The 27,574-nt window shown below is 38.1% G+C and overlaps 1 protein-coding gene across 1 annotated transcript; it reads left to right on the forward strand.

Moving 5' to 3' along the window:
- The first annotated feature begins 9,534 nt into the window (after positions 1–9,534).
- On the forward strand, positions 9,535–17,201 carry LOC103715738. Its single transcript, XM_008803475.4, has 2 exons — positions 9,535–10,276; positions 16,817–17,201. The coding sequence occupies exons 1-2, from the start codon at positions 9,659–9,661 to the stop codon at positions 16,895–16,897; spliced, it is 699 nt and encodes a 232-aa protein (XP_008801697.1). The 5' UTR covers positions 9,535–9,658; the 3' UTR covers positions 16,898–17,201.
- Positions 17,202–27,574: the final 10,373 nt, after the last annotated feature.

Raw genomic sequence — 27,574 nt, forward strand, 5'->3', positions numbered from 1 at the left:
ATCAGCTATGGCGAGATGGACTTAGAGGAGAATGAAATGGCGAGATGGACAAGGCTGAATTTCATTGTGTTGGCGACACAAGGAGATCATCCTTTTAAAGGAACGCTATCTGATCATTTGAATTCGAAATTCAAATAGAAATTTGGTATCTTATTAACGCATGAAGGGGTTGGTTGTAACAAGATAGATCCTATCTTGTTTGAATTCAAAATTCAAACAATAAATGGTTCATGTGAGTGAGATAAGATCGAAATAGATGGTGCTGATTTTTCCATTCAATTTTGATTCGAAATTCCATTGATAATCATCAAGCCATTCTCCCACATCTCCCATGATCCAAATCCCATCAGTTTTCATTGAAAATCCACGTCCGGATCGAATTCCTTGAGTTCAGCCCGTCCGCGAGTTCCAGGATTTTCAGAAAGAGTCGACCTTCCTGATCTCGAGTCGACTCCTCCCCCTTCGAGTCGACTCCAAAGTCCATCCGAGTCGACCCCAGAGCTTTGCAGGTCGACCCCGGCTGAGACGACAGAGAGCTTCTTCCCCTGATACGCCCAGCGAGTCGATCTCTTCAGAGCTCGAGTCGACCCCAACTTGCTCGAGTCGACCCCAAGAAAACTCGAGTTGACTCCACCTAGAAAAATAGAAGAAGTCGTTCTCTGGATTCTCTAAGAGAGTTGACCCCAGCCAAGCTTGAGTCGACCCCTCTTTACTTCGAGTCGACCCCAATTTGGTCAAAACCCTGATTGAACCTAAAATTGAATCCAATTCAATTTGGCTCGTCCTTTGTCCATTTACTCAATCAAATTGAGTTTATTAGTAATCTAATTATTAATTAATTATCCAATAATTACTTTAATTATTTTATAGAATAATTTGCCAATCAAATTGACCAAATTATCCCTGAATGATTCTCAATCATCCATCAGCCATCTTGATCAATCAGGAAACTTCTATGCGTGTGACCTCATATGTTCGAACCTAAGCCGGTAGTACAGGAACAACTTCCTGCACTAATCGATGTGACCATCTAGCAATGGTATCCGATATCCGGATAGGCTGAATATATGTGAAGCAAATATTCTGAAACTCTAGACTATGGTTACCGTATAATTCATCCCTTTGACTCCTAATGCTAGGATGACCTCAGAGTTCTATCAACTCTCTAATCAATACATTCACTATGTGATCAACTTTAGAAATCCTGTGACTCATCACAAGGATTATCCTGGCCAAGATTTTGCTAAATTGAACACAAAGCATTATCTTCTATTTTCAGGAGGGGTCAATTCCATCTTGACTCATGCACCAATTTTGCAAGTACTTGACTGGACCCAGTAACCTTCCATCCCAGAATTAGAAATTCTGTTAGTCCGGTACTAAAGTACAGTGAGTTGCTTACTAATCACCGTGGTGATCTCAGGTCTGAGGGATACTTACATCCATATCCACTCGAAACATCACTTGACAGTAGAGCATTCCGGAATTGGTTAGTTCAGCGAAATGTACTCCTACACTTCACCTGTGTGACATATCAGTATCTCCACACTCCTTGGTTAAGAGGACAATCAACATATATGTCACACAATGACCTAATCTTGATAATGCTGTCATCCTAGTAATAGCATATCATTTGATCGCGAACAGGTTTAAGGACTTGAAGATAAATCATCCTTTATCATAAAATAAGTCCTAAGGACTTCATCATATAAGAGTTCATTTGAAGATGTACAATGAAATGATGAATAATGCCAAATAACACTTTATTAATTTATCAATTCATTTACAAAATTCAATCATCAACATACTGGCGATTGACACTTAGGATACAATTTTCAATAGTTTTAATGTTCCTTGTACATTGCCTCTACACATTTGGTCTCTTCGGATCTTGCCGAGAGAGGGTGGAAGTATTCATCTGGGATGTCTCTTATCTTCCTGGTAGCTGCATCTAAGCAAGCATTGGTAATAATCCTTAGCAGCTCGCTACTGAAACCATATATTGCCCTCTCCATATAAACCCAACTCGGCACACACCATGGACTAAGGAAATGATTGAAAATACTGCTCCATTACTTTGGATCCCATAAGTTGGTACCTATCTTGAAGTAACTTGCCACCAGGTACACAAAGCAATTACAATTGAATTAATTGCATGACTATCTGTAGGTTGACTTTAAGTTGGCACTACATTTGACAATCCAATTGACCGTCCCTTTGATTGTGTTATCTGAAATTATAGTGCAAATCAAATTGAGATGTAAATGTTGGAAGAGAAAAGCAGATATGATATGATAACTAAAGTTTAGGTGGCCTACAAGCTAAGAGATTTGTGCTCTCTTATTCTTGTGCTCTTGCGACCTCCTTTGTATAGTGCAACATTTTTCTTAACTATATGCTTCCCTTTCCTATCATTGAGTACTACATTGCTCTTAATTGCTGCTTTTCTGACCTTTTGCAATTTGTTTCTTTTCACTTTTTTCTTTTTGGTGTTGGAAAACTGTGCATGCTGCAGAAAATTAAAACCGCAGTGGAAGATGCATTCACGGGTCGTTCATCTCATGAATATATTTACAAACCGTTCGTAGATAGATTAAGATTAAAACTTTAGAGAGAAAAGATTGTATCTTCACCTTGTGTGAGTAGATGTTCACCGTAATCTGATGATCATAGTTATCTTGAAAGGGTTCACTTAAAGCCGCACACGTGTCCGGCCTCTACAGGTATCTACACGAGGAAAAGGACCGATCCAAGCATCTAGATCTTACTGGAGTGCTAGCTCCCTTGCAGAGATTACCTTTGATGGTTGAAGCCCTCTCTCTTTCAATCAACTTTTTGATTGTTTTGAGAGGAAGAAGAAGAATAAGAGAGGAGGAAGGAACCCACCCCTTTTTCTTTGTTTCTTGCTTGCGGTGGAAGGAGGAAAAGGTGGAGAGGAGGCCGCACGCACCCTTTTTATTTTTTTTTCCTTTTTCTTGCGGTCCAGATTTGCCCCTAAAGCCCCTTAAGGCTTCCTCTCACACAAGCCCCCCAAAAAATCCAAAAATAAATAAAATAATCAGGGGCGCATGCCCCTCCTTTTATTTTGTTCGTGAATCCTCCTTCAAGGAGGATTAGGTGGCCTAATCCAATCATGACTCAATCATGGGCTCTAAAACTCTTAATCCTTATCTAATAAGGAGTCCTATTGCAATTTGGATTCTTCATCCTTATCTAATAAGGAGTCCTATTGCAATTAGGATTCTTCAGTTAAGATTCTCAGTTCTAATTTAATTAGGACTCTAGGAGTCCTACTCCAAGTAGGACTCTTATAATTTGCAGTCCTATTCTAATTAGGACTCTAGGAGTCCTACTCCAAGTAGAACTCTTAAACCTTATCTAATAAGGTTAAGCCCAATTTAATTAAGTCCAATTGATTCAATCAAATTGCAGTCTAATTGCAATTATTCCTTCTTCAACTCACTAACTCTTAGTGGGTTAAACTAATTATTAATCAAATTGATAATCATGATCTATTGTGATTCCAAATCATAATCCAACCATCGAATCCGTCAATACTTCTTATGTATGTGACCTCATAGGTTCTATTCTGTCTGGTAGTGAGACATATCATGATCCCTATCACAATATCATTGAAAACTCCTTTCAATGGGTTAGAACAGTTCTAACTCATCTCACCAGGGATCATTGATCATCAAAATAATTCTTATGAGTCTCACCATCCACTAGTGACACCTAGCAGCATGTAGTGGCAACCCAACATAATAGAATAGATGAACCTCTAAGTGCAGGTATCGTCTGATACAGTCTTTCTATCGTGGATCCTTATAAGATGGAGGTCATGAATAACTTGTCAAACCTTATCGTCTGTCATATATCAAGATTTATTCGACTTTAGTTCGAGTGTGAAAAACTTCTTTCTCACTGTACATACTGCCCTGGCCAAGGTCTTTCGAACTTAGTCTCATAAATCACATAGGACCACTCCTTATCTACCAAGCTCGATAGATTCCATGTAGGTGCACATCCTACTCCTACAGTGAACCTATTGCAGTCAATCTGTACCATAAGGATCCATATAACTAGAGACCATGTATATGTGCAGTCAAACTACAACAACCTCACTATGAATAGCCGAGGCACTACAGGTCAAAGGACCAGTCATACCACTGCAACATCAACTAAGTTACTGACGAGTAGATAGACATCGAAGTGACTTCTTGTATTAGTCATGCCCGGTACCCTTGTTCTCTAACAAGCACGTGCACTATCACTCCAGTGTCCCTACATTGTGGACTTGAGACTCGTCCATCCAAAAAAAAGCGATATGTGCACGAATCTCATCGGATCAATCACCATCTCCGTGATGATCTATTGATCAGGAGCATTTAGGAATTAATCACCAATGATACATGGCTCAAATTCTCAAATCTTGAGAATATGTATCATTATCTTATTAATTCATTGGATGATTCATGGACACACACAATATGAATGAAAAAAGATGCCCAATATTATTAAATAATAATAAAGTCAAGTACAAAACTATGTCCTAGAATAACTAATGTGTTAGCCAGATTGGATTCTAGGGCATACATCCAACAATTGGACCTTTTACAATTCTTTGAATTGAGCCCCCCACTCTTGTCAATTACCACATTTAAATGAAGTTTCTTTTCTTTTGATCCCACTTTTGGCAATTTGTTTCTTTTGATCCTAGTGTTGTTTTTTTTTTTTGGGTATGCTAGAAGGTTTCCTTAAGTAAGGGGGAACAATACGTTCATACTGAATTTGGAGCCATGATTGCATATCAGGGACTACTAGAATAATGGGTTTGCATGCCTTTACGTATATTACCTTATATATGTTTCCCAAGAATACTATTCACTCACATAGGCCTTAGCATCATTCCTCATGAACGTTATGGCGGCTGCAACATGGCAGCATGAGATGTCAGAAATATCCCATTTTCTGCATCTGCAAACTCTTTTTTTCAAATCCAAATCAAATGCTTCATCTTCATGGTCAATTTCAAATTTCTCCCCTCCTCCTCAAGTACAGTAGTAGTTCTTGCTCCTATCTTGGCTTCCTCTAGCTTCTTTCGAAATTTTGGACAAATGTGTCCTTTAAATTTGCTCATACCCTCTCTCGCCTTGCTTGAATCTTTGCATCAACAGTCTCCTCATTGTCTCTAATATAATGACAATTGGTTTATCTCTAGTAACAAATAACATACTTATTGAAGGGCTCACAAATATTATTCATTAGCATGGCTAACTTTAGTTTAGGGCTAAGTGAATGACTTGATCACTGCTTTATAGGTTGTCTCCTCAACCACTGACAATCTCTATCATCTAAATTTTCTATCTTCTTGATGGCTTTTTCAAAGTCATACTTAGTAGTTACTATCGCAACAATTTCACAAGCTAATCTTGTCTTTGTACCCTTCATTTTTTGAAATTTGCATGCTTGTGCCTCACACAGATGCTACGATCTGCACTTGGAAGCAAGTACTAGAAAGTCTCCAAGAGACCTTGCATACAAGATAACAAAAATTAAGTCAAAAGAGCTATTTATCCAATAGCTACTAGGTTCATACCTAATAGTGTTAAATTAACCATACCTACTTTTTGTCTGTCAGACATAAATGTCCACCTATGCTCTTCAACAAACCTAATGTCGGCAAGCAGTTGAGTTGGAAATTAAGTCCGACTCTGCTTGGTCATTGTCTCAACAACTGCCAAAGTAATACGATATAAGTTATTATTACCATCTTTACTAACTACTGGTAGAAGCTAGCCTAAAAAAGATCCTTTTAGATAGCAGCTATTAAGACAAATTTGTGGTCAACATCCTTGTATAAAATCTTTTTTACAAGCATCAAGGCAGACATATAGCCTCCTGAATATAGGCCTTCCCTCTACACATCCAATAATACTGTATTACCAATGTTTGTTCTTCTAGTCACCTTAGAGTGTTCCCATAGATGGCTATATTGTTCCTTGTGGCTTCCTTGTACAAGTTGAATTATTTTTCTCTTGGGTCAGTAGTATTGTGACTTAAAATATAAATACGTTTACAACCCTCCTAACTTTTTCCTTGAATCCTTTCAAACTTCATCTACTGTCAGACCTAATATCCTTGAAGTATCTCTCAAATAGATAACTAAATTCACATTACGGTTGTAAAATTAGCTTCTAAAATTGTGTAGAGGATGAAAAGTTTTAATTTAGAAGGTTTTCCTCCCTTTGTATTGAAGATGCATGCATTCTCCATCCACATTCCTTCCTGCAAATTACCGTGACTCTCCATCTATCATTCTTCTTTTATTTGAAATCAAATTCCTCCTAAACTGAGTATAGCCTAAGGGCTTTTCCAAAGAATTTCATTCCATAATGAAGCTTGATAGACTTCTTAAAGTTAAACCACTCATTAACTTTAGGAAACCTTATCATTCCGTCATCATTAGCCTCACTCTCATTGCTAGGCTTCTCAAATCACTATCACTATCATCATTAGACTAGATCCTTTCTCTCAATTCCAATATTCCAAGCCCATCATCCCCATAATAAGCCTAAATTGTTCAATCCATTTCCTCAAGTCTTCCTCGACCATATTTTTGTCAATATTCTCCTTGAATGGGTCATGATCTAGTTCATCATCAGAATCCTTTAGTTCTCTAAGGGCAATTAAGGAGTCACTATTACTTGAATTAATGTCATTGCCACCTGCCCACACCTTTTGCCACCTGCCTACACCTTCTCATCCTCATGTTCAAGAGGTTCCTTCCCTTTATTTTCTATTATTGCCTCTATAAGTTTCTTCCCCTTTTTTTGCCTAGTTACCCTCACATTACCCACATCAGCAACCTTAACACTTACTTCACCTAACCTTTTCTTCTTTGTCTTGCTTCCTATCAGCACCAGTATCAGTAGGATCATGAGAGTATTTTTTTCTACCATCATTTCTATTTCAAAAAGGTTCCTTTTCTTGTGTGGCTTGCACTGCTATAGGGTGTTGGCTCCTCTCCTAAATAACATTGTCTATTGCTAAGTATAAATGATCAACCTCATATTGAGTTAGCTCTCCAAGTGGATGAGCATCCACTATCTCATTCACCTCATCAAGATCAATGATATCTGGATCAAAGGATTGAGAGTATGGCAGTAGAGGTGGTTCATCATGGTTGGTATCTACTTCATCCATATTGTACTTAACACAAACCTCCATAGTATTATATCCTTTGATTGCCTACAGCATTTCTAAAACATCTGTATCATAGTTTAGAGACTTTAAGCCAATCCCAAAGCTCCACCTTGCACTAGGTAGTGGAACTAGGTATAATTCTTGTACCTTGGTTGCTCCATCATATCCTCTATCTCTATAATACTCATCCTATCATGGTTGTAGTAAGTAGTTATCCAAGTGGTTCATATGACCTCCATTGTAATGCATGTAGGGAAGAAATTTTATGGCTCCACTATGATGGAGATCTACAGTGAAAAAATAAGAGTCCATTCTTGCAAGTGTGACATTAACAACAAGGTAAGTGTACTAATATAACATAAGTTTTGAGATAATATTGAGTACCCAACTATTGATCCTAAAAGGGTTAATTTTGATGATGCAAAATAGTTGAGTCAAAAAGTTGACTAATCTATTGTTTTGAGTTTAATTGATTAATTTTATAAAGAAAAAATAAAAAGTCTTCAATTAATCTCAAGTAAAGATCATCTATCTGAAGCTCCACAACAAGAAGCTGAACTCCAAAGGCCATGAAAATATTTTTTGGAAGCTCACATATAAGCACAAAAAATTTCATCCTAAGCTACCTCAAGAGTCAACCTCAAGCTTTATTGTCTAAGAGTTGTATTCATTGTGCTTAAATTCTTTCCATTCTTTACTGTAACAAGTTTTAAGGATTAAAATTTGAGAGAAAGATCCATCCAAATCTATAATTGGATTATGAAGGTTTTGGTTGCAAAATCAACTGAGTTAATTATTAACCCAAAAAATATTTGGTTTAAGGTTTTGGTCAATTTTCTAGAAAAATAAACTGGATTGATTGTGAACTTGAAATCCTAAATATTACTAACCCTAAATCCTAGATTACCAAGAATATTGTGTAATCTAGCCATGAAACTTCAATGGAAGAACACATCCATGGATATAACATAGAAAGAATGCTTTTTTTTAAAAAAAATCAGGGGTAGAGGGGTTTCCATTTGAAGATGGGATGTGGATGACTGGAGATGACGGGCAGAGGATTAATGCGGATGCCCGAACGAATGCATTAAGGAATGCTACACCACGGTCTGGAGAAGTGCTGGAGACTAGATAGAGAGTCACAGAAGTTCTGGTTTCTAGGATCATTGAAACTTGGAGGGATAGGAGTGGAAGGGTTAGTAGACAAAGAAATAGTTTGGTCATTGCGAATGATGTTGTAATGGCGTTGAATAGCTAACAGGTGGAGGAATCACATTGGGCTCGATTGGTTCGCGGGAAAAGAGGGGGAGAAAATATGGTCAATAAAAAAGTAATGAGATACTCCTTGTTTGGTTGGAGTTTTCAAAAGAGAGAGATGAAAAAGTTGTATTTTCATGGGAATATGATTTCTACATTTCATGGAAAAGTTTTTTTCATGAGAAACATGAGAAAGTTACTTTTCCATGAGCTGGAAATCATTCCATTTTTATTTTTTCCAAAAAGGCCCTTCAGCATTAAAAAGGCATTAAAGACCTAATTTTTATTAAGGATATGATAGGAATTACACATAACTTTTTTAGGAAAGTGGATGGTCAACCAAACATAAGCATTTTAGAAATCTATCACTTTTCCATGGTCAACCAAATATGCTAAAAGTACTTTTTCAGGCATCCTTTTTCCAGAAATCTGCTCATATTCTTAGGAGGGAAAATGCTTTCCGCGAATCAAACGAGCCTATTGAGTCAAAAGAGTAAAATGAGAGATGCACCTGATAATTAAGGGCTCGTTTGGTTCGCGGGAAAAGAAGGGGGAAAGTGTGGTCAACGGAAAAGTAATAAGATGCCTTTTGTTTGGTTGGAGTTTTCAAAGAAGAGAGACGAAAAAGTTGTATTCCTATGGGAATATGATTCCCACATTTTATGGGAAAGTCTTTTCCATTAGAAATATGAAAAAGTCACTCCATTTTTACTTTTTTCCAAAAAGGCTCTTCAGCATTGAAGACCTAATTTTTATTAAGGGCATAATAAGAATAATACATAACTTTCCTAAGAAGGTGGGTGGCTAACCAAAGATAAGCACTTTGGAAATTTGTCACTTTCCCATGGTTAACCAAATATGCCAAAAGTACTTTTTTAGGCATACTCTTCCTAAGAATTTACTTTTTAAAAATTATATTTTAAAAAAAAAATACTTTCTGCGAACCAAACGAGCTCTAAAGCTCATCAGAACTTGGCCCAAAGTCTAATTGTTCCTTAAACATATGCAGGATTAGTATCATGCCTCCAGACTTATCCACCGACTGTACCTTCCAAGATTCAGCTTCCAAGTCAACGCACGCATCGTGGAAAGCAATCGAACCGGGGCACGAGTATTCTTCCGAGCGGGGAGTAGGTGGGAGCAGTGGTGGTCGGCAAAAGACAGAAAAAGGATCCAGATCCCATATCCTGTATCCATGGCGAAACCGGGAGCCCAATCGGATCCACTCCTTCCTCCGCGGCCATCCTACGCCGCCCCGCCGTCTCCCTACCACTCCGAGCCCCCGGCCTATGTTCTCCTCCCGGCGTTCCCCGGCCGCCGCCTCCGCCTCCGCCGTCCCTGCCGCTGCTGCGACTCCCTTGTCTCCTCCTCCATCCTCCTGACGCTCGTCTTCGCCGCCGCTCTCCTCGCTTCCGCCCTTTTCTTCCTTTGGCCTTCCGACCCCGACGTCCGCGTCGTCCGCCTCCGCCTCGACCGTGTCCACGTGTCCACCTCTCCGGCCGTCTCCCTCGCCGTCTCCATGGGCCTTGAGGTCCGGGTACAGAACAAGGACTTCTTCTCCCTCGACTACGATTCCATCGTCGTCTCCATCGGGTACCGGGGGAGGCGGCTTGGCTCTGTGACGTCGAAGGGCGGACATGTGAGGGCGCGGGGGGTCTCTTACGTCGACGCCGAGCTCCATATCGACGGGATCGAGGTGATCAACGATGCCTTATACTTGATCGAGGATTTTGTGAGAGGCTCCATCCCATTCGATACCATTACCAAAGTCGGGGGGAAGCTGCATTTCTTCTTCTTTGATATCCCAATTCAGGTGAGTACAAGCCTTTCTCGATTCTTTCCAGTCCATTTCCTTTTGATCTTTTATCTAATAGCATCCATATTTCCACTTTTTTCTTGAAACAAGTTTCTACAAATAATATGAATGACAGGTAGCGGTAACAAGATGTAGCACAGTAGCAGTCTCCTCAAAATGTTAAACTGGAAAAGTTAAAGTGAAAAATCTGTACTAGAAATGGTAAATAAAACATTGGATATGACATGTCATTAATCTTATAACCATCTGTTAAGGGTTCTAGATGAGAGAACCACTGCCGTAAGATTTATTTCAATATTAAGAGATGGATTTTTCAATCCAAGGAAGTGTAAAAGTTAGTTTGAAACCTCTGCTTAGTCCAGATCTACTCTTTAGGATATAGTACTACCAGACACCTGAATCAACTTTTCTATGTTTTGTCCAATCTTCACTTTAAATGAAAATCATTGCTTGGTCTTATTATGAGTTTGAATTTTCTTGACCTAAAAGTGAACTTCCAATTTACCTTCACAAGAAAGGTTTTATTCAAGTTGACAGTGTGAAGTTGTCTCCTTTTGCAAAAAGTTTCAGAGTCCAGCCAGTTCAGAGGCTTTTCCATCTAGCTCCCACCTAATTTGCTGAGCTTTCTAACCGAAATTTTCTCAACCATTCACTCCTTTGAATGTTCAGAAATCATGGTAAAAAGGTCCAATTTATGTTATTTTCACTTTGTGTGTGTGTGTGTGTATAACTGTCACATTTCAATCTTTAGAACTTTTGAGAATTGACACTTTTGGACCCTTGGAATCCCACAAGAAATGATGCTATGACACTTTGGAAACTATGGCTGGCATATAACAACAGGAAGTGCCAATGCTTGGAACAATCACCAGCAAATGTTCTTGTAGATTTCGGGCAAGTTTAGCTTCCTAACATGGTGTCCTAAATATATATATATATATATATATATATATTTATTTATTTATTTTAAACAAAATGAAATTTGAGTTACCAATTTTACTTGTTTGTAGTAGTTGTGAATTTAAGTATGATGCACCACATCATTTTTAGTTCTATGCAAGCAAGATTTGGGCCTTGATCTATTTAGTATTAGGTTTTGTGGCCATGGTGCATAGGCTGAAGTTTAGGAATCACGGATACTTTAAATAACATGTCTTGTCCGTACCATACCCGTATTGGATATTGATACTTGCTAGATACTTCTCTAATACATGTCCGATACTTGTATTAAGTATCTTATATTTAAAATTAAAAATGCTCTTGCTACTTGTTGGATACATTTTAGATACTTCTTTGATACCTCCAAAATTGAGAGGGAGGGTCAATTATGTAGTCTATGATATTAATTTTAAAATATGAAGTGTGGATTATGGCCTATGGAATAATGACTCAATGGTGAATTTGTAAAAGTTAATGCTATCGTACAAGGCATGAATTATGTTATTTTGCTAGCTTGCTATGCTTTACATATGCTTTTTATGTATATTACAATCATCTAACTATTTGTTGTTAACTTTATGGATCCTCATTCACCAAGTATTCCTATGTAGGGTTATCCTAATATTATTTCAAGTTTCTCTGCATTCTTCCTCACAATCTCCATCCATGCTAATTTATGTCTTCATATTTTTCTTACATCCTTCAACACAAACTAAAGTACCTTTTTTTATAGATGCCTTCTCAAATCTTCGTTATACATATCCATACCATCGCAATAAAATTTTCATCACTTTGTCCTTAATATGTGCAACGCCTACAACTCCTTTAATTTATTTATTCTTTAGTCTATCCTTTCTAGTTTTACCACATATCAATCATACTATTCCTATTTTTGCCACACTCAATTTGTTTTCATGCACCTTTTTTATTATCCAGCACTTTGAGCCATACAACATTTTAAGCTTTACCTTTGATAAAATTTTTACTTAAGTCTTCAAAACAACACATATCACATAATATTATGAATGCACCTTACCACCTTATCTAACTACCTCGAGTTCTATGACATATATATTCATCTATCTTCTCATTATTTTGTATAATATATCCCAAATAACAAAATCAGTTAGTTTGTGGTATCTCTTGTCATTAGTCTTAATTGCTATTATATATTCACATACATTCTTATTAAATTTTCATCCTTATACTCTATCTTTACTAATTTTACCTTGGCCTCTAAAGTTTTCCTCCATAGTTCCAAGTCTAGTTTTTAATCTTGTTTTCTTTTTATCATCAGTACTATATCGTCCACAAATTATATGTGCCATAGTATATCTTCCTGAATATTAGTTGTGAGTTCATCCATAATTAATACAAAATGATATTCACTTAGTGCTAATCCTTGATATAAGTTTATTATGACTTCTAAAATTCAATTTGGTTAATTGAAACAGTTGTTATTTTTCTTAATATTTGCTTAGTTACCCTTTCTGATAATTTCATAGAGTGACATAAACTTAATTTCCCGATAATTAAAGCATTTGTATACGTCTCATTTATTCTTATAGATAGGTACTATAATATTTCTCCTCGAATCATCTAACATTTCTTAGTTCTCTTAATTTTTCTAAATAAATTTGTAAGCTAATTTAATCCAATATCTTCTATGATTTTCTAAACCTCACATTTGTGCATTTTTTTCAAAGATATCTCAACTTGGCTTTATGAATTGTATATATTGTACTTTGTCTTCTCTTTGATTATACTGTATAATAAAGATTTAATAAAGATTTGTTTAGCAGAATCCCCATTTTATCACAATCTTTCTTTAGTTTTATTATCATTCACTAATATCCTATTATCCTCACTTTTAATGCATCTAACTTGATCGACATCTAACTTAATAAAGAGTGACATCTAACCTGTTAAAGCTATTTAATAAATGGGTTATGTGGGTCAGATCAGGTTAGCTGTCTAATAAAAAGGTCGGATTTAGATTTGAAATTTTGAACTGTTTAATAAACATGTTGGATTTGAGTTGATGAATTTTTGACCCAACCAGCATCCGACCTGACCTGTATCTGATCCGACCCGACCCGATTGCCACTCCTAGACGTTACCGTCAATCTGTATGTAGGCCACTTGCTCTGATATGAGGCAATTTGCTTTTCTAGCTTATCTTTGTTGTCAAGAAACTCATCATAGAGGTTTTTCGGTCCTGAAGGATCTACACCCGGACTGACAGCCTGTATAGAGAAAATGGCAGATCTATAGTACATGTTGCTTGCCGCCTTCGATAAGATGCGGTTGAAGTGGAAGCAAGATCCAATTGCTTGCCATATATCCTTTTTGTCCTTCTCTAGTATGGTGTCAACCTCTGCTGCTTCAAATCCTTACTGAGGAAGGCATGTGGATCTAGATTTTGGATGGTGACTTCTAGTAAATTTTTCTAAAGGGCTTCCTCTTGCTGCCAAAAGCTCTCAAAATAGATATAGTACAACCACCGCCTCTACTGACAGCCTTCTTGACTGAAGAGGTTCTTCTGAATTCTGGATTTGCTTTATCGGTCGTAGAACAAAAGTATGACTCGTAGTGTGACGGTCCAAATTGAGCCTTATGCTTGGCCACCTTATCTTGCTACCACTATTCATCTAGGCTCGTCTAAATGGCAACCTGGATCTATACCTCCTCGTCATCTAGAACAGAGGCCTTCTTCGACTTTTTGGAGTGATAGTGACGCAGTCGGGGATGGGTGATCGCTGAATATTGGATGATGGTGGCTGATCTCTCTTATTATTTTTTTTTCTTCTATCAATAGCGGCTAGGGTTTGTGGGTGGAGAAAGGAGGAAGGAGGAGATGGGAAGATGACTAATTGATGTCAATTGGGTCAAAGGATGGCGGCTGAAAATTGGGAATTGATCTTGATTGGGCTAGGGGCGGATGGAGTTAGCTTGGACCCAAAGTAGATTGAGTTTAGGACGTGAGGAACTTGGATGGCGTGAAGGGATGAAGTGTCCTAAAGGGAGAAGGACTCTAGGAGGAGCGTGAGCAAGGTTGGGCTTGAGCAAAGTTGGCCGTGGGATAGGATGTAGAGTCCTAAAGGAAGGACTCTAGGTTGGCTTTAGCATGAGCAAAGGAAGGGGTATGTGGCATGGGATATGGATAAAGATGAGATAACTAAGGATTGAGATAAGAGAGTCCCACTCTCAACCAATCCTAGGGTGAGCGTGAAAGGAGGATGGTGTCTCACCAAGATCCCTTCAATTCCTCTTGGTGTTGCACCAAGAAAAAGAGAAATCACTTCTCTCATGTTGAACTCTACAAAATTCTCAAAACAATCTAATCTGAATTTTATTCTTCAACCTCCTTTATTCATAGAGTAAGAGGTTGGATGAACTTGGACACTTACAATTTGAAATTTAAAGGACTCCTTTTGTATAAGAACTTCTACTTGGACTAGGACTCCTACTTGGACTAGAACTCGTACTTGGACTCAGACTCCTACTTGAGTTAGGACTCCTACTTGAACTAGGACTCTTTGTGATCAAACTATTGACTAAACAAAATAACATGATTGAACTCCCAATCGATTTTGGACTTCCTATGGCGCATAGACTAGAGTCCAAATCGACTAGGATTCCTCCCACACGCCATGAAACAAAAATGAAATAGACTCCATCCAATCTAGGTCTCTTTTTAACTTTAGACTGAAAATTCAAGACTCAATCTTACATTGGACATGCCCAATGTTGAACCCAACTCTTTAATTCAAGACTCTTAATTAATTTGGACTCTTTAATTGACATATAACTAAGAGTCCAATCAGTTAGGACTCTTTCACATGACACATGGACCCATTGCAAAGACTTCAAACAAATTAGGACTCTTCAACGCCACTAGGACTCAATATAATTAGGCGTTGAACCACTAAGACCCAATGTGTCTAGACATGACCCAAAAAAAAACTCAATCCTTGCACGGCCAAGGTGATTTGGGCTCAATGCTCCTGCATCAAATAGGAAGGCGGCTTTGCTACTCGATGGTCCATCCTTGCCTTTTTTTTGGGCAACCCCCCCTTTGCTGTTTTGAAATCAATAAAATATTTTTTTATCAGATGTCGGACCTCCTGTGGGCATTTTCGACATATAGATATGTCAGAATAACCACCAATCAGGTGCTGCTTCAACCTTGTTAATCCTTCCTTAAATACCGTGTTGTACTAGTTGCACCTTCAGTGGTGTCGATCTGAGAACATTTGTCTATGATCCCAACCAATGTCACGCTTTGGGTTCTTTTTCCTCGATGGATCCATTCATGCAAGTTTATTAAGCATGTTGGCTTGTTAATTATTCAAAAATAGTAAATTTTCGTTATGATAAAAAAATATATTTTCTATTTTAAAAAATACTTCTACATTATCTAATATGCAGTACTAATTTATCATTTTTTATTATTCATATATTTTAATAATTTTTAAATTAAAAAATAATTATAAAAATCAGAAATTCAAAAAATATATATTTTTACTTCAAAAATACTTTTGAATTATCTAATAGATAGTACTAAATTTTTTAAAAATTAGTACTAATTTTTTGTATTGATTATATACTCTTAATAATTTTTAAATTAAAAATAATTTTTATATACATAAATTTTAGAAAATTAATTTGAGCTCAGATCCATAAACCCTACCATGGATGCTGTATATATTTTTCTCAATCTGTAAGCATGCATCAAAGGCTATTTATTTCTTAATTTTATTCAAGTTTGGGCCTAAGTCATTGTATGCATGATCGCGTCCAAACTTGAATAAATGGATACCAAATTTAGGTTGAGAGTAGATTGTATGACCCTAAATAAGTTTATAATATTGCAATTATTTTTAGATTTTATTATTTTTTAATTTTTAATCCAAAAATATTTTTAAATTTAAAAAAATATAAATTTAATAAAAATTAAAGATTTTAGTCTCGGTGTATAGATCATCTATAAATCTATAGCATATCATAAAATTATGCCAAAATTTTTATTTTGGCATAACCTCTCCATATTTTCTAACTTTTCGGTATTTTTTGATATTAAAAAAAAGAAGTAATGAGGTGCAGGAGAGCCACCTTTTCGTGTTTTTGGGTTGGATCTTCCTTTAATTATTGAAATCACTAGTTTTTTTGGTGATTTTTTTTTTTGGGGGGGGGGAGGAGGAGGCTCAAGAGGCCTTCTTAGACATCTCTATTATTAGCTTTTCTTGCCTGATGGTTAGAGATGCGGCATTTAAAATGCCATCATTTTTCTAAATCTAGACATGACTATTTTTTTCGATAGTCAGCTCCTGTAAATGGAGAAAATGAATAATAAATAAATATTTTCTTAACGACCACCAAACCCCCATCTTTCTTTTTAGCCCTTCTATAATGTCAGCTTTTTAACGTGCCAAAATATCTATCTTCTGACTGGGATAATATTCCATTATTATTAGGTGACCCTTTTTCTGTAGATCTTTTGGGATTATCTCCATGCTATTGCCTTATATCAGATATATTTCTTATTCTTGATATATTCTGATCTTTATAAATTCTTCTTTTTGAATATTCTTACAGGGAAGGATTTCTTGTTCAGTGCATGTTAGTGCACAAAACGAGACAGTCGTTCGACAAGATTGCTATCCAGAGCCGAGTTGATTCCGTGCCATTGAGATCATCTGGTAGTGGTTGCTCCTTTCACCTTGTGTTAAAATTCTGATATGTAATATGTTGGTGTCTTCTTCCCTAGTGTATTGCGATGTTGGCCAAAGATCTTGGGGAGATTTTATTGGCTTGTTTGGTGGGAAGCTTTTCTAACTCCCAGTTATAATCTATAATATTATTTGTATGTGTATTGCCTCTGTAACTTATCGAGGAGGCCATAAGCAAAATCATTGTAAATAAGTAAACAGAACAGAAACTTTATAAATAACATTATATTAGAAGATTAGCTCTGTATCAACTGCCACCTTATTTAATTTCTAGGGAGAAAGATTGTGGAGGGTAAGAAGCTGCTACCCAAGCTTGTGGAGCTACTAGTAATGAACTCTCAAACTGTTTGTTTCATTTTGGAAATCTGCAAAAGACTTATTTTAAGCCTCCAAGCAGGGGAAAGACCTTCAGCCATGGAGTGGCACCCGTTGTTTCAGGGGGTGGCAGACCATGGTAGAGGAACCTACTCGGAAGCAGGGAATGCTGAGTCTAATTAAAATAGGTTTGTTAGTGGTGAAGGACAAGGACGGGATCCTCCGACAGATATTCATGTTAATCAGTTATGAAAATTCTATCTTAGAATTGTAGGTGAGCAGCTAAGCTCTCCCTTTTCAATTTTGCTAAGAATATGATTGGAACCTATAATCCAGAAATATGCTGCTTTCTGGAGAAATCTTTGCCTAGAATCCGAAGGTTTGTTGGCCCCATTGGAATGCCAACGCTGTGCCTGCTATTTTCACCATAGATTCATAGCATGGGTGAAATCATGTGTTTTTAACTCCAAATTTGCTGTTCTGGTCAATGGTTCTTCTACAGTTGATTTCAAACTTCCAGGGGAGTGAGGCAAGGCTGTCCATTGTCGTCTTGTAAACATTCTCATGCACCCTGCAACTTGCTGCTGACACAGGGCTATCAAGGGGCTTTAAACCATACTAAGATGGATGCCTCTACTTGAAGAAGATAATTGATAATTATTTTTCCCTTTCATGTCAAAGTGTTAACTCGGCCAAGTCTCACAATACATTCAGCCCATCCATTCCTCACCAAAGGAAGAGCCCAGATCACAAATGCTGTTCAAGTCCTAGTTGAAGAAGGGGTTTGGACTTACATGGGGTGCCACGTTCAGGTAGAAAACTCTTAGCCTCTGATTTTAATTCAATTTTGGAACAAAATTGCTATAAAAATGGATAGATGGAAATTGAAGGCTCTCTCCTTTGAGGGAAGAGCAACCTTGATATATGGTCCTTTCATTTATTCCTATATACTGTTTGTTTACCTGCTATGTCCCTCTTTCTAATGTGGTTAAGCTTGAAAAGGATTTCGGAGCTTTCCTTTGGGGCCATTCCATTGACCGAAAATGTTTGCACTTATTGCCATAGTCTATTGTCTACTTGCCAAAGAAAGTAGGGGGCTTAAGCCTGCATACGCTCAGCCCCAGGCAAAATGATCTCATGTGTAAACTTGCTGTCCTGTTATCTTTCAGCTGAATTCTCTTTGGGCCAAAGTGGTGCATGCCAAGTATAAATTCCAAGGCTCTTGTCATGTTTATGAAGCCCCTTGAAGATACTCATGTATATCGCGAAGGAATTGCCTCAGTGCCTCTAATATTGCATTTCATTTCATTTGGTCCCCTGGTGCCGATACCAGCATAAACGTGTTTTGTAAGCCCTAGATTTCTATTACCCTCTTATGTGCCCGGCCAACCTTTATCATCTTGAAATTCTTTCCGTTACCAGACAATATAAAGTGTACCTACTAAAGTATAGTATTTGCTCAACCTATGTATAGGGGCAAAATGATCCAGAGGCATGAAATGTGTATTGAACTGCAAAATTGAGCAATGTGTTTTATTCCTACAAATTTGATCTTTTGATGGAATTTTTCCACAAAATTCACTTCTTCAATACTTTCAGAAGAGAGTATTTAGTTTACATCCAAGTTAGGGACAAAATCATTAAAATAAAAATATATATATATATATAATAAGGGAAAGTTATTTGGCCACTCGAAGTACCAAGATATTAAATAGAATAAAACAAAAAAGAAACAGATTTTAATGGCATTGGCCTCAAAGAGACATGCTTGGCTGAAGATGACTTGCTCATGGATCAGGCAAGCGAGGCCCACTCAAGCCTGAAGTTTGTTAGGTAGGCTTGGGCCATAGTTTGAAGCACAATAAGGCTAGGCTTGAAATATAAGCCCGTTTATTAAAAACCTAGCCCGAACTTGGTCTGGCCCGAAATTTTTAACCCTATTTTTCTTTCTATTCGGCTTATCTGATAATTGTTTTCTGTTATACGTATTGAACCTTTGATGTTTTCTCTACACATGAATAGAGATTGGCTTCAAGAATGGTGGCATATTATTTAATGGACCTTAATATGGTGCTGTTTTGATGTTTTTCTTGTGTTTTTTGTTTATTTTTGTTTTTGTTTTTTGTAGACATAATGGATAATTATTATTGATATGTGCTTAATATGAGATGATATAAAATCTTAGTTTACCTTATTTTAATTATTGAGTACTGGAATTGCTGTTAGCAATATCTAAATATTCATATTCAACATTTTTATAGCATTTTTAAGTATTTCTTAAGAATTGGATAAAATGATTAGGATATACAACTCCCATCCTACAGCCTGAAGCTCGAATAAGGACCCAGCTTGGGCCTGAAAAATAGGCTCGAAGGCCTAGGTGGGTTGAGCTGAACAGGCCTAAAGTGTGTGAACTTTGGGCAAAGCCCATGAGCAGGTCTACTAAAGACTAACACGATAAAAAGATTATAGATGAAAGTCATTTAAATTGCTTCAGTTGGAGTAACTCGAGGCTTTTAAATAGAGGGTAAATCCAACAAACTAGACAACAAAAAAAGTATGTGGAAAAAAAAAGTAATAGCCAAAATTTCAAAACATATAAGATGACATCTTTATAGGCAGTTATCGAGGAACATGCTCTAGAAGATCAAGATGTGAGTTTCTATGTGATTCGGCGATTGGCACGATGGCCATGCTTAGATAATTCAGCATAGTATCACTTGCAGCTATTCTTCTAGAGCCTTATTCCTTTCCAAGGCTGCATCGGTCTTTGACGACCCCACCGCCATTTGTCTCGCATTTTTACATCGGTTTGCTCCCCCTTTCTTTTGAGTGGATTGGCGACAAGAAACTCAATCAGGGGGAAACCATTTCAGTTTGGATCAATTCGTGGGTGAACTCGAAAGGTCCGATTCTCTAATCACATAGTTTGTGATTCGGCGATTGGCATGATGGCCATGCTTAGATAATTCAGCATAGTATCACTTGCAGCTATTCTTCTAGAGCCTTATTCCTTTCCAAGGCTCCATCGGTCTTTGACAACCCCACCGTCATTTGTCTCGCATTTTTAAATCGGTTTGCTCCCCCTTTCCTTGAGTGGATTGGCGACGAGAAACTCAATCAGGGGGAAAGAGAGGATGGATCCAACTGAAAAAGAGAGGAGGAAAGAAGAAGAAGACGAGGAGGATATGTCCAAATGCAGCTCCGATTTCGAAGCAAGGGACTGGGCTGTTCTCATCAACTCATTGCTCCACTCCATCCTTTGCTGCCTCGACACCTTGGAGGCCTTCTTCGCCTTCCGCGGCATCTGCCGGAACTGGCGATCCCTCGCCACCCTCACCCTCGCCTCACTTCCCTCCCAGAACCCCCTCATCCTCCTCGTCCGCTACCCCACAGAGTACATCGTCCGCCACCACCTCTATAAGCTCAAGGCCCCCTGACACCTCTTGTCCCGCTTCTCCATCGGACTCTCATGGCTTCGTCATCTCCACCACCCAGACCGATTTTCATTCCAGCCCCGTCAAGCTCCTCCTCTGGAATGTCTTCACCGACACCAAAATCTGGCTTCCCGAATTCCGCCCCTTCTGCCATGCCATCTTCTCCTCCAGCTCTTCCTCGTCCGGTTGCCTCGCCATCCTGTTTTCAAGATTCAATAGTTATATTCAGTACTGTCATATTGGAGACTCTCAGTGGCAAGGTAACAACTCGAATATCAATGGGGAGAATGTTAAAGACCTTATCTTCTTTAAGGGCAAGCTGTACGCTTTGACGGTAACCCAGAAGCTTGCAGAAGTTGAGCTCTTTCCTCATCTCAAGTGGATGTTGTTGACAGATGAAAACACGGCAACAGTGGAGAGAACACCCGGACTCTATTTTGGGATCTTAAGGCTATAAATTCGTGGCCAAGGACTCTGGGCTTTGAAGAACAAGGGAGAGAGAAAGACAAAAGATGTGAGAGATAGAGAGGAAGAGTGTTCTCTTGTAAAGGGAAGAAGGTTGTTTCTCCTTTGTTCGAGCAATCGATTTGTGATTGACTCGGAATTGTGTTCTCTATTGTAATTGTTCTACTGCAATAGATTCTGATGGTTTTGTGAGGACGTAGACAAACTGTGGAGTGATTGATTAAAACCCCGTTTGATTTTGATGAGCTCAAAGCATTTGAGTATATCGTGTGATTACTAATGAATTCAATTGAGTGTTTCAGTGAAAATCCTGCTCAAGTGTTTCTAGACATGGTTTACAGTATTTTGGATAAGTTAAGAAGTCTGCTGAACCAATGTCTGAGACTCGAGTCGACTCCCGAGTTTCACGAGTCGACTCCAAGCGTATCAAGGTCACTGGCACGAGCTCGAGTCGACTCCTAATCAGTATGAGTCGACTCCGACTGAAAACAGACAGAAGGATAGAAGAGCAGTCTTTCAGATCTGAGATTCGAGTCGACTCCAGTGGAACGCGAGTCGACTCCCAGCGGTGCACAAAGAAAAAGTCAGAGAGTGTTTTATGGACTCTGAGATTCGAGTCGACTCCCGCATTACGCGAGTCGACTCCAAGATTGTGCGACCATCAACAGAGAAAACCATGTTACTGCCACTGAGATTCGAGTCGACTCCCAGACAGCTCGAGTCGACACCAAGACAAGCTTCACGTCAAAAGGCAGAAGACCAACTTTCGGAAACTGAGAGCCGAGTCGACTCCAAGGAAGTTCGAGTCGACTCCAAGACTGGATGAGCCAAAAGACAGAGAATCGGGAGTTCGGGCTCTGAGATTCGAGTCGACTCCCAGGACAGTCGAGTCGACTCGAGAGGGCAAAATTCAAATTTGTATCCACGGTCTACAGAGGAAAAGCCGACTCCAAAATTGCCAGGTCAGCGCCAGAAGTTGGCGAGTCGACTCCGGGCCAAGACGAGTCGACTCCCAGTCGTGACGGCAACTTTAATTCAAACTTGGAACAGTTGCCGAGTCGACTCCTGAAAAGCTTGAGTCGACTCCCGCTACAGCCGAGTCGACTCCTGATCGCGCGAGTCGACTCCAACCCACCAACGGTCACATTGTCAGGCTGCGCAGAGTGTGCAGAACGGCCAGAAAAAGTGGAGTAACGGCTAGTTTCCGTGGGGGTTGGCTTAAATAGCCACAGAAGACTGTAGCAAAACAGAGAACATACATTCCACTCCAAGCATTCAAGTCTTCAAGCTTTGCAAGTGCTCTTCAACGAGAAAAAGGGGAGATCAGCATTTACTGCGCCACCAACTTCTCCCCAGCATTCAAAGCTTCCTCCTCCTACATTCAAGTCGATCACTCATCCAAGAGGAGACCAGAGTCAAGAAGCCATTCCTCTACTTAAGCTTAAAAGCGTTTGAGGGCTTCTAAACTCATCCTTGAATATATTGTTTCATACCTGCTTTTGAGAAGCTTATTTTCTGTTTTCTTTCTACTACGTGTATTTACTTGGTTCAATCGGGGGATTGAATCAAGGGGATAAAGGTTAGTTGGTGAGCCAGTTTTAAAACCAACGTGTGAAAGGGTTTGATTGTGAGCCCGGGAAAACAATCGGGGTTGGTTCTAGTCGGTGAGCCTGGGAAAACCGACCGAGTTCGTTGTTAGCTCGTAAAACAACAAGTTTGGTTGTGAGCTTGCAAAACAACCGGCTGTAATCCAAGGGGGTTATAGTGTATTCCCAAGAGAAACTTGGGGAGTGGACGTAGGAGCAAGGGATAGCTCCGAACCACTATAAAACTTGTGTTTGTGATTGATTGTCTCTTCCTCTTCTCATTTCATATTGCTCACAGCACATAGTAATTAATTAAATAACTTGGCATAGTTTTTAATTAATCATCCATAACGTTTTAAATTATCCAAATTGTTTTAAAACCCAATTCACCCCCCCCTCTTGGGTTGTCTATCTGGGCAACAGGTGGTATCAGAGCCAAAAACTCTTCCACTCAAGAGTTAAAAGATCAAAATGACAACCCCATTTGGATCTTCTCACATTGAGGGTCAGTCCACCCAAAGACCCCCTTTCTTCAATGGATCCGACTACTCATACTGGAAGGCTAGGATGAAAATATTCATCCAAGCCCAAGACTATGAGATGTGGACCATTGTTGTAAATGGCCCATACATCCCATCCATATATATAGATGGTGTCAAGGTACCCAAACTAGAAACGGATTGGGATGAACATGACATGAGGAAGGCACAATTAAACTCTAAAGCAATGAATGTCTTCTATTGTGCCTTAGACCGTAATGAATTCAATAGGATTTCAACTTGTAATTCAGCAAAAGAAATTTGGGACAGACTTGAAGTGACCCATGAGGGCACGAATCAAGTCAAGGAATCCAAAATAAACATCTTGGTTCATAAATATGAACTATTTAAAATGGATTCAAATGAAACTATCACATCCATGTTCACTAGGTTTACTGATATTGTCAATGGCCTAAAAAGCCTTGGCAAGAACTATACTAACAGTGAGCTTGTCAGGAAAATCCTTCGATGTCTACCGAGGTTGTGGGAAGCTAAAGTGACAGCGATCCAAGAAGCTAAAGACTTGAACAAGCTTCCACTTGAGGAGCTCCTTGGATCCCTGATGACTCACGAACTCACCATGAAACAACACGAGGAAGAGTCTTCCCATAAGAAAAAGGTAATAGCTTTAAAATCTACTTCTTCTAACAAGGACTTATCTTGCAGCAGCAGCAGTGAAGAAGAAGAAGATGAGGAAGATGGTGGTGAGGCTCTTCTTGTGCGCAAATTCAAGAAATTCATCAACCACAAGAAGTCCTATCATCAAAGGAGAGGGCCCTCAAATTTCTACCGGAAGGACAAAGGTAAGGAAAGAGAAAACGAGGGGATTGGATGTTACGAGTGCAAGAAGCCGGGTCACATAAGAGCTGAATGCCCCTTACTGAAGAAGGGGAGTAAGTACAAGAAGAAGAAAGCTCTTGTCACTACACTATCCGACTCCGACTCATCATCCTCCTCTTCTGACGAGGAACAAGAAGAAAAGGCCAATTTCTGCTTCATGGCCAACGAAGACGAGGTAACTTCCGATACGCATCCTGATTTTTCTTTTGATGAACTTTATGATGCGTTCAATGAATTAATGATTGAGTATAAGAATATAAATGTTAAAAACAGAGAACTAAAAGTAACTAATCAAACTTATATTCATAAGCATGATTCATTAATTAAGGATAAAGATAATCTTACCAAAGAAAATCTAGAACTTAAGACAAGCAATCAACTTTTAATTAAGAAGACTAACACCTTAACTAAAGATAATGAAAAACTAACTAAGGAACTTTCAAACCATAAACAAGTCTTAAACAAGGATCTAACAAAAGAACTAAATGATTTAAAAACAGAAAATCAAACATTAACTAAAGAACTTAACAAATACAAACCCTTAGTTGAAAAATTTACATATAGTTCAGAAAAGTTAAACATGATACTAAATAGTCAACGTGCAGTATTTAATAAAGCAGGCTTAGGGTACAAACCAAGGAATAAGCAAAAACTTCTTAGTAATTTCTTTGTTAAAGCTGGGGAAACAAAAACTAAGAAAATCACCTGTTTCTGTTGTGGAAATATAGGACATAAAGCAAATACATGTGACTATAGGAAAAGGAAAACTAAAAGAAAAATTAAAAGGGTATGGGTTCCAAAAGGAACCAACTTGACTAACCATGAAGGACCCAAGAAAACTTGGGTACCTAAGATGACATGATTTGCTTGTGTAGGAGTGTCTTGCAGCCAAGGTCAACAAAAATTGCTGGTATTTGGATAGTGGCTGCTCAAGGCACATGACGGGTGATAAAGACCAATTTTTCACCCTTGAAGCTAAGAAGGGAGGTGTTGTGACGTTTGGAGACAACAACCAAGGTCACATCATTGGCATTGGTAAAGTTCAAATCACCCCTTCTACTTTTATAGATAATGTTAGATATGTTGATGGTCTTAAACATAACTTGTTAAGCATTAGTCAATTATGTGATAAAGGATATGATGTTATGTTTAAACCATCACTATGTATTGTAACAAATCCTAATGATAATAGTTTGGTCTTTAAAGGGATTAGACGTGGAAATGTATATGTTGTAGACCTAGAAGATCTTGCAAAACATAACCAATGTCTAGTTGTAAATGAAACCAAAGAAAATGATGCTAGTTGGTTATGGCACCGTAAGTTAGGTCATGCAAGCATGGACACAATAACTAAACTAGTTAAAAGAGACTCCGTGATAGGTTTGCCAAAATTAAAATTTGAAAAGAACAAAATCTGTGAAGCATGTCAATTTGGCAAACAATCTAGGAATTCTTTTAAATCCATAAAATGTGTCTCTACCTCTAGGCCTCTAGAATTATTACATATGGACTTATTTGGTCCTACTAGAACAACAAGCCTAGGTGGAAATAAATATGGTCTAGTTATAGTAGATGATTACTCTAGGTACACATGGGTCATGTTTCTAGCGCATAAGGATCAAGCATTTTCTATGTTTAAGAAGTTCCACAAGGAAGTAACAAATGCTAGAGAATCCTCAGTTATAGCTATTAGAAGTGACCATGGTACCGAATTCGAAAATCAATTATTTGATGAATTTTGTAGCAAAAAGGGGATAACCCATAATTTCTCAGCACCTAGGACACCACAGCAAAATGGAGTTGTTGAAAGGAAAAATAGAACACTAGAGGAAATGGCTAGAACGATGTTATGTGAAAGTAACCTCCCTAAGTATTTTTGGGGAGAAGCCATTAATACTTCTTGCCATATATTAAATAGAGTTCTATTAAGACCCATCATAAAGAAAACACCATATGAACTGTGGAAAAACAGAAAACCAAAGGTTAACTATTTTCATGTTTTTGGATGTAGGTGTTTTGTACATAATAATGGGAAAGATAATCTAGGGAAATTTGACCCTAAATCTGATGAAGGAATATTCCTAGGTTATTCTACAACTAGTAAAGCCTATAGAATCTTTAATAAAAGAACTCTAGTTATAGAAGAATCCATACATGTTGTTTTTGATGACTCTAGTGACATCTCATCTAGTAAGAAGGTTAATTTTGATGATGATATTGAAATACTTGAAGAAAAGATAGATGAGATGGGATTACGAGATGATAATCAAAAGTTGATTGAAGGAGAATCATCAAACCAAGAGCCTATAGTGGATCATGGGCTAACTAAAGCTTGGAGGTATGCTCACGGGCATCCTAAGGAACTAATTCTAGATGATCCATCACAACCGGTTAGGACTAGAGCATCCCTTAGGAATATGAATAATCATCTAGCCTTTGTTTCACACTTTGAGCCCAAACATATAGAAGAAGCCGAAAATGATGTAAATTGGATAAATGCAATGCAAGAAGAACTAAACCAATTTACTAGAAACAAAGTGTGGGATCTAGTAGAGAGACCTTCTGAATATCCAATTATTGGTACAAAATGGATATATAAAAATAAGCTAGATGAAAATGGAATTGTTATACGGAATAAGGCTAGACTAGTAGCAAAGGGTTATAATCAAGAAGAAGGTATAGACTTTGATGAAACCTTTGCTCCCGTAGCTAGACTTGAGGCTATTAGACTATTATTAGCATATGCATGCTCTAAAGATTTCAAACTATTTCAAATGGATGTAAAGAGTGCATTTTTAAATGGGTATATTAATGAGGAGGTGTATGTAGAACAACCTCCTGGTTTCGAAAATCATCAATACCCTAATCATGTGTATAAACTAAACAAAGCACTTTATGGGTTAAAACAAGCACCTAGAGCATGGTATGAGAGACTTAGTAAATTCCTATTAGAACATGAATTCTCTAGGGGAAATGTAGACACAACATTATTTCTGAAAAGACAAAATAAGGATATGTTGTTAGTACAGATTTATGTTGATGATATCATTTTCGGTGCCACTAACAATCGCCTCTGCGAAGAATTTGCTGATTTGATGCAGAGTGAGTTTGAAATGAGCATGATGGGAGAACTAAACTACTTCCTCGGGCTTCAAATCAAACAATCTGAAGAAGGCATCTTCATCAATCAAGTAAAATATATCAAGGAGATGCTCAAGAAGTTTGATATGGAGGGAAACAAATCAATCAGCACCCCCATGAGCTCATCATGTAAGTTAGACCAAGATGAATCAGGTAAATCCGTCGATCAAAAACTTTATAGAGGTATGATAGGTTCTTTACTGTATCTTACTGCAAGTAGACCTGATATTATGTTTAGTGTGTGCATGTGTGCTAGATATCAGGCTAATCCTAAAGAATCACACCTAGCTGCAGTTAAAAG

This window comes from Phoenix dactylifera, chromosome 6, assembly GCF_009389715.1.
Source record: "Phoenix dactylifera cultivar Barhee BC4 chromosome 6, palm_55x_up_171113_PBpolish2nd_filt_p, whole genome shotgun sequence".
Taxonomy (NCBI): Eukaryota; Viridiplantae; Streptophyta; class Magnoliopsida; order Arecales; family Arecaceae; genus Phoenix; species Phoenix dactylifera.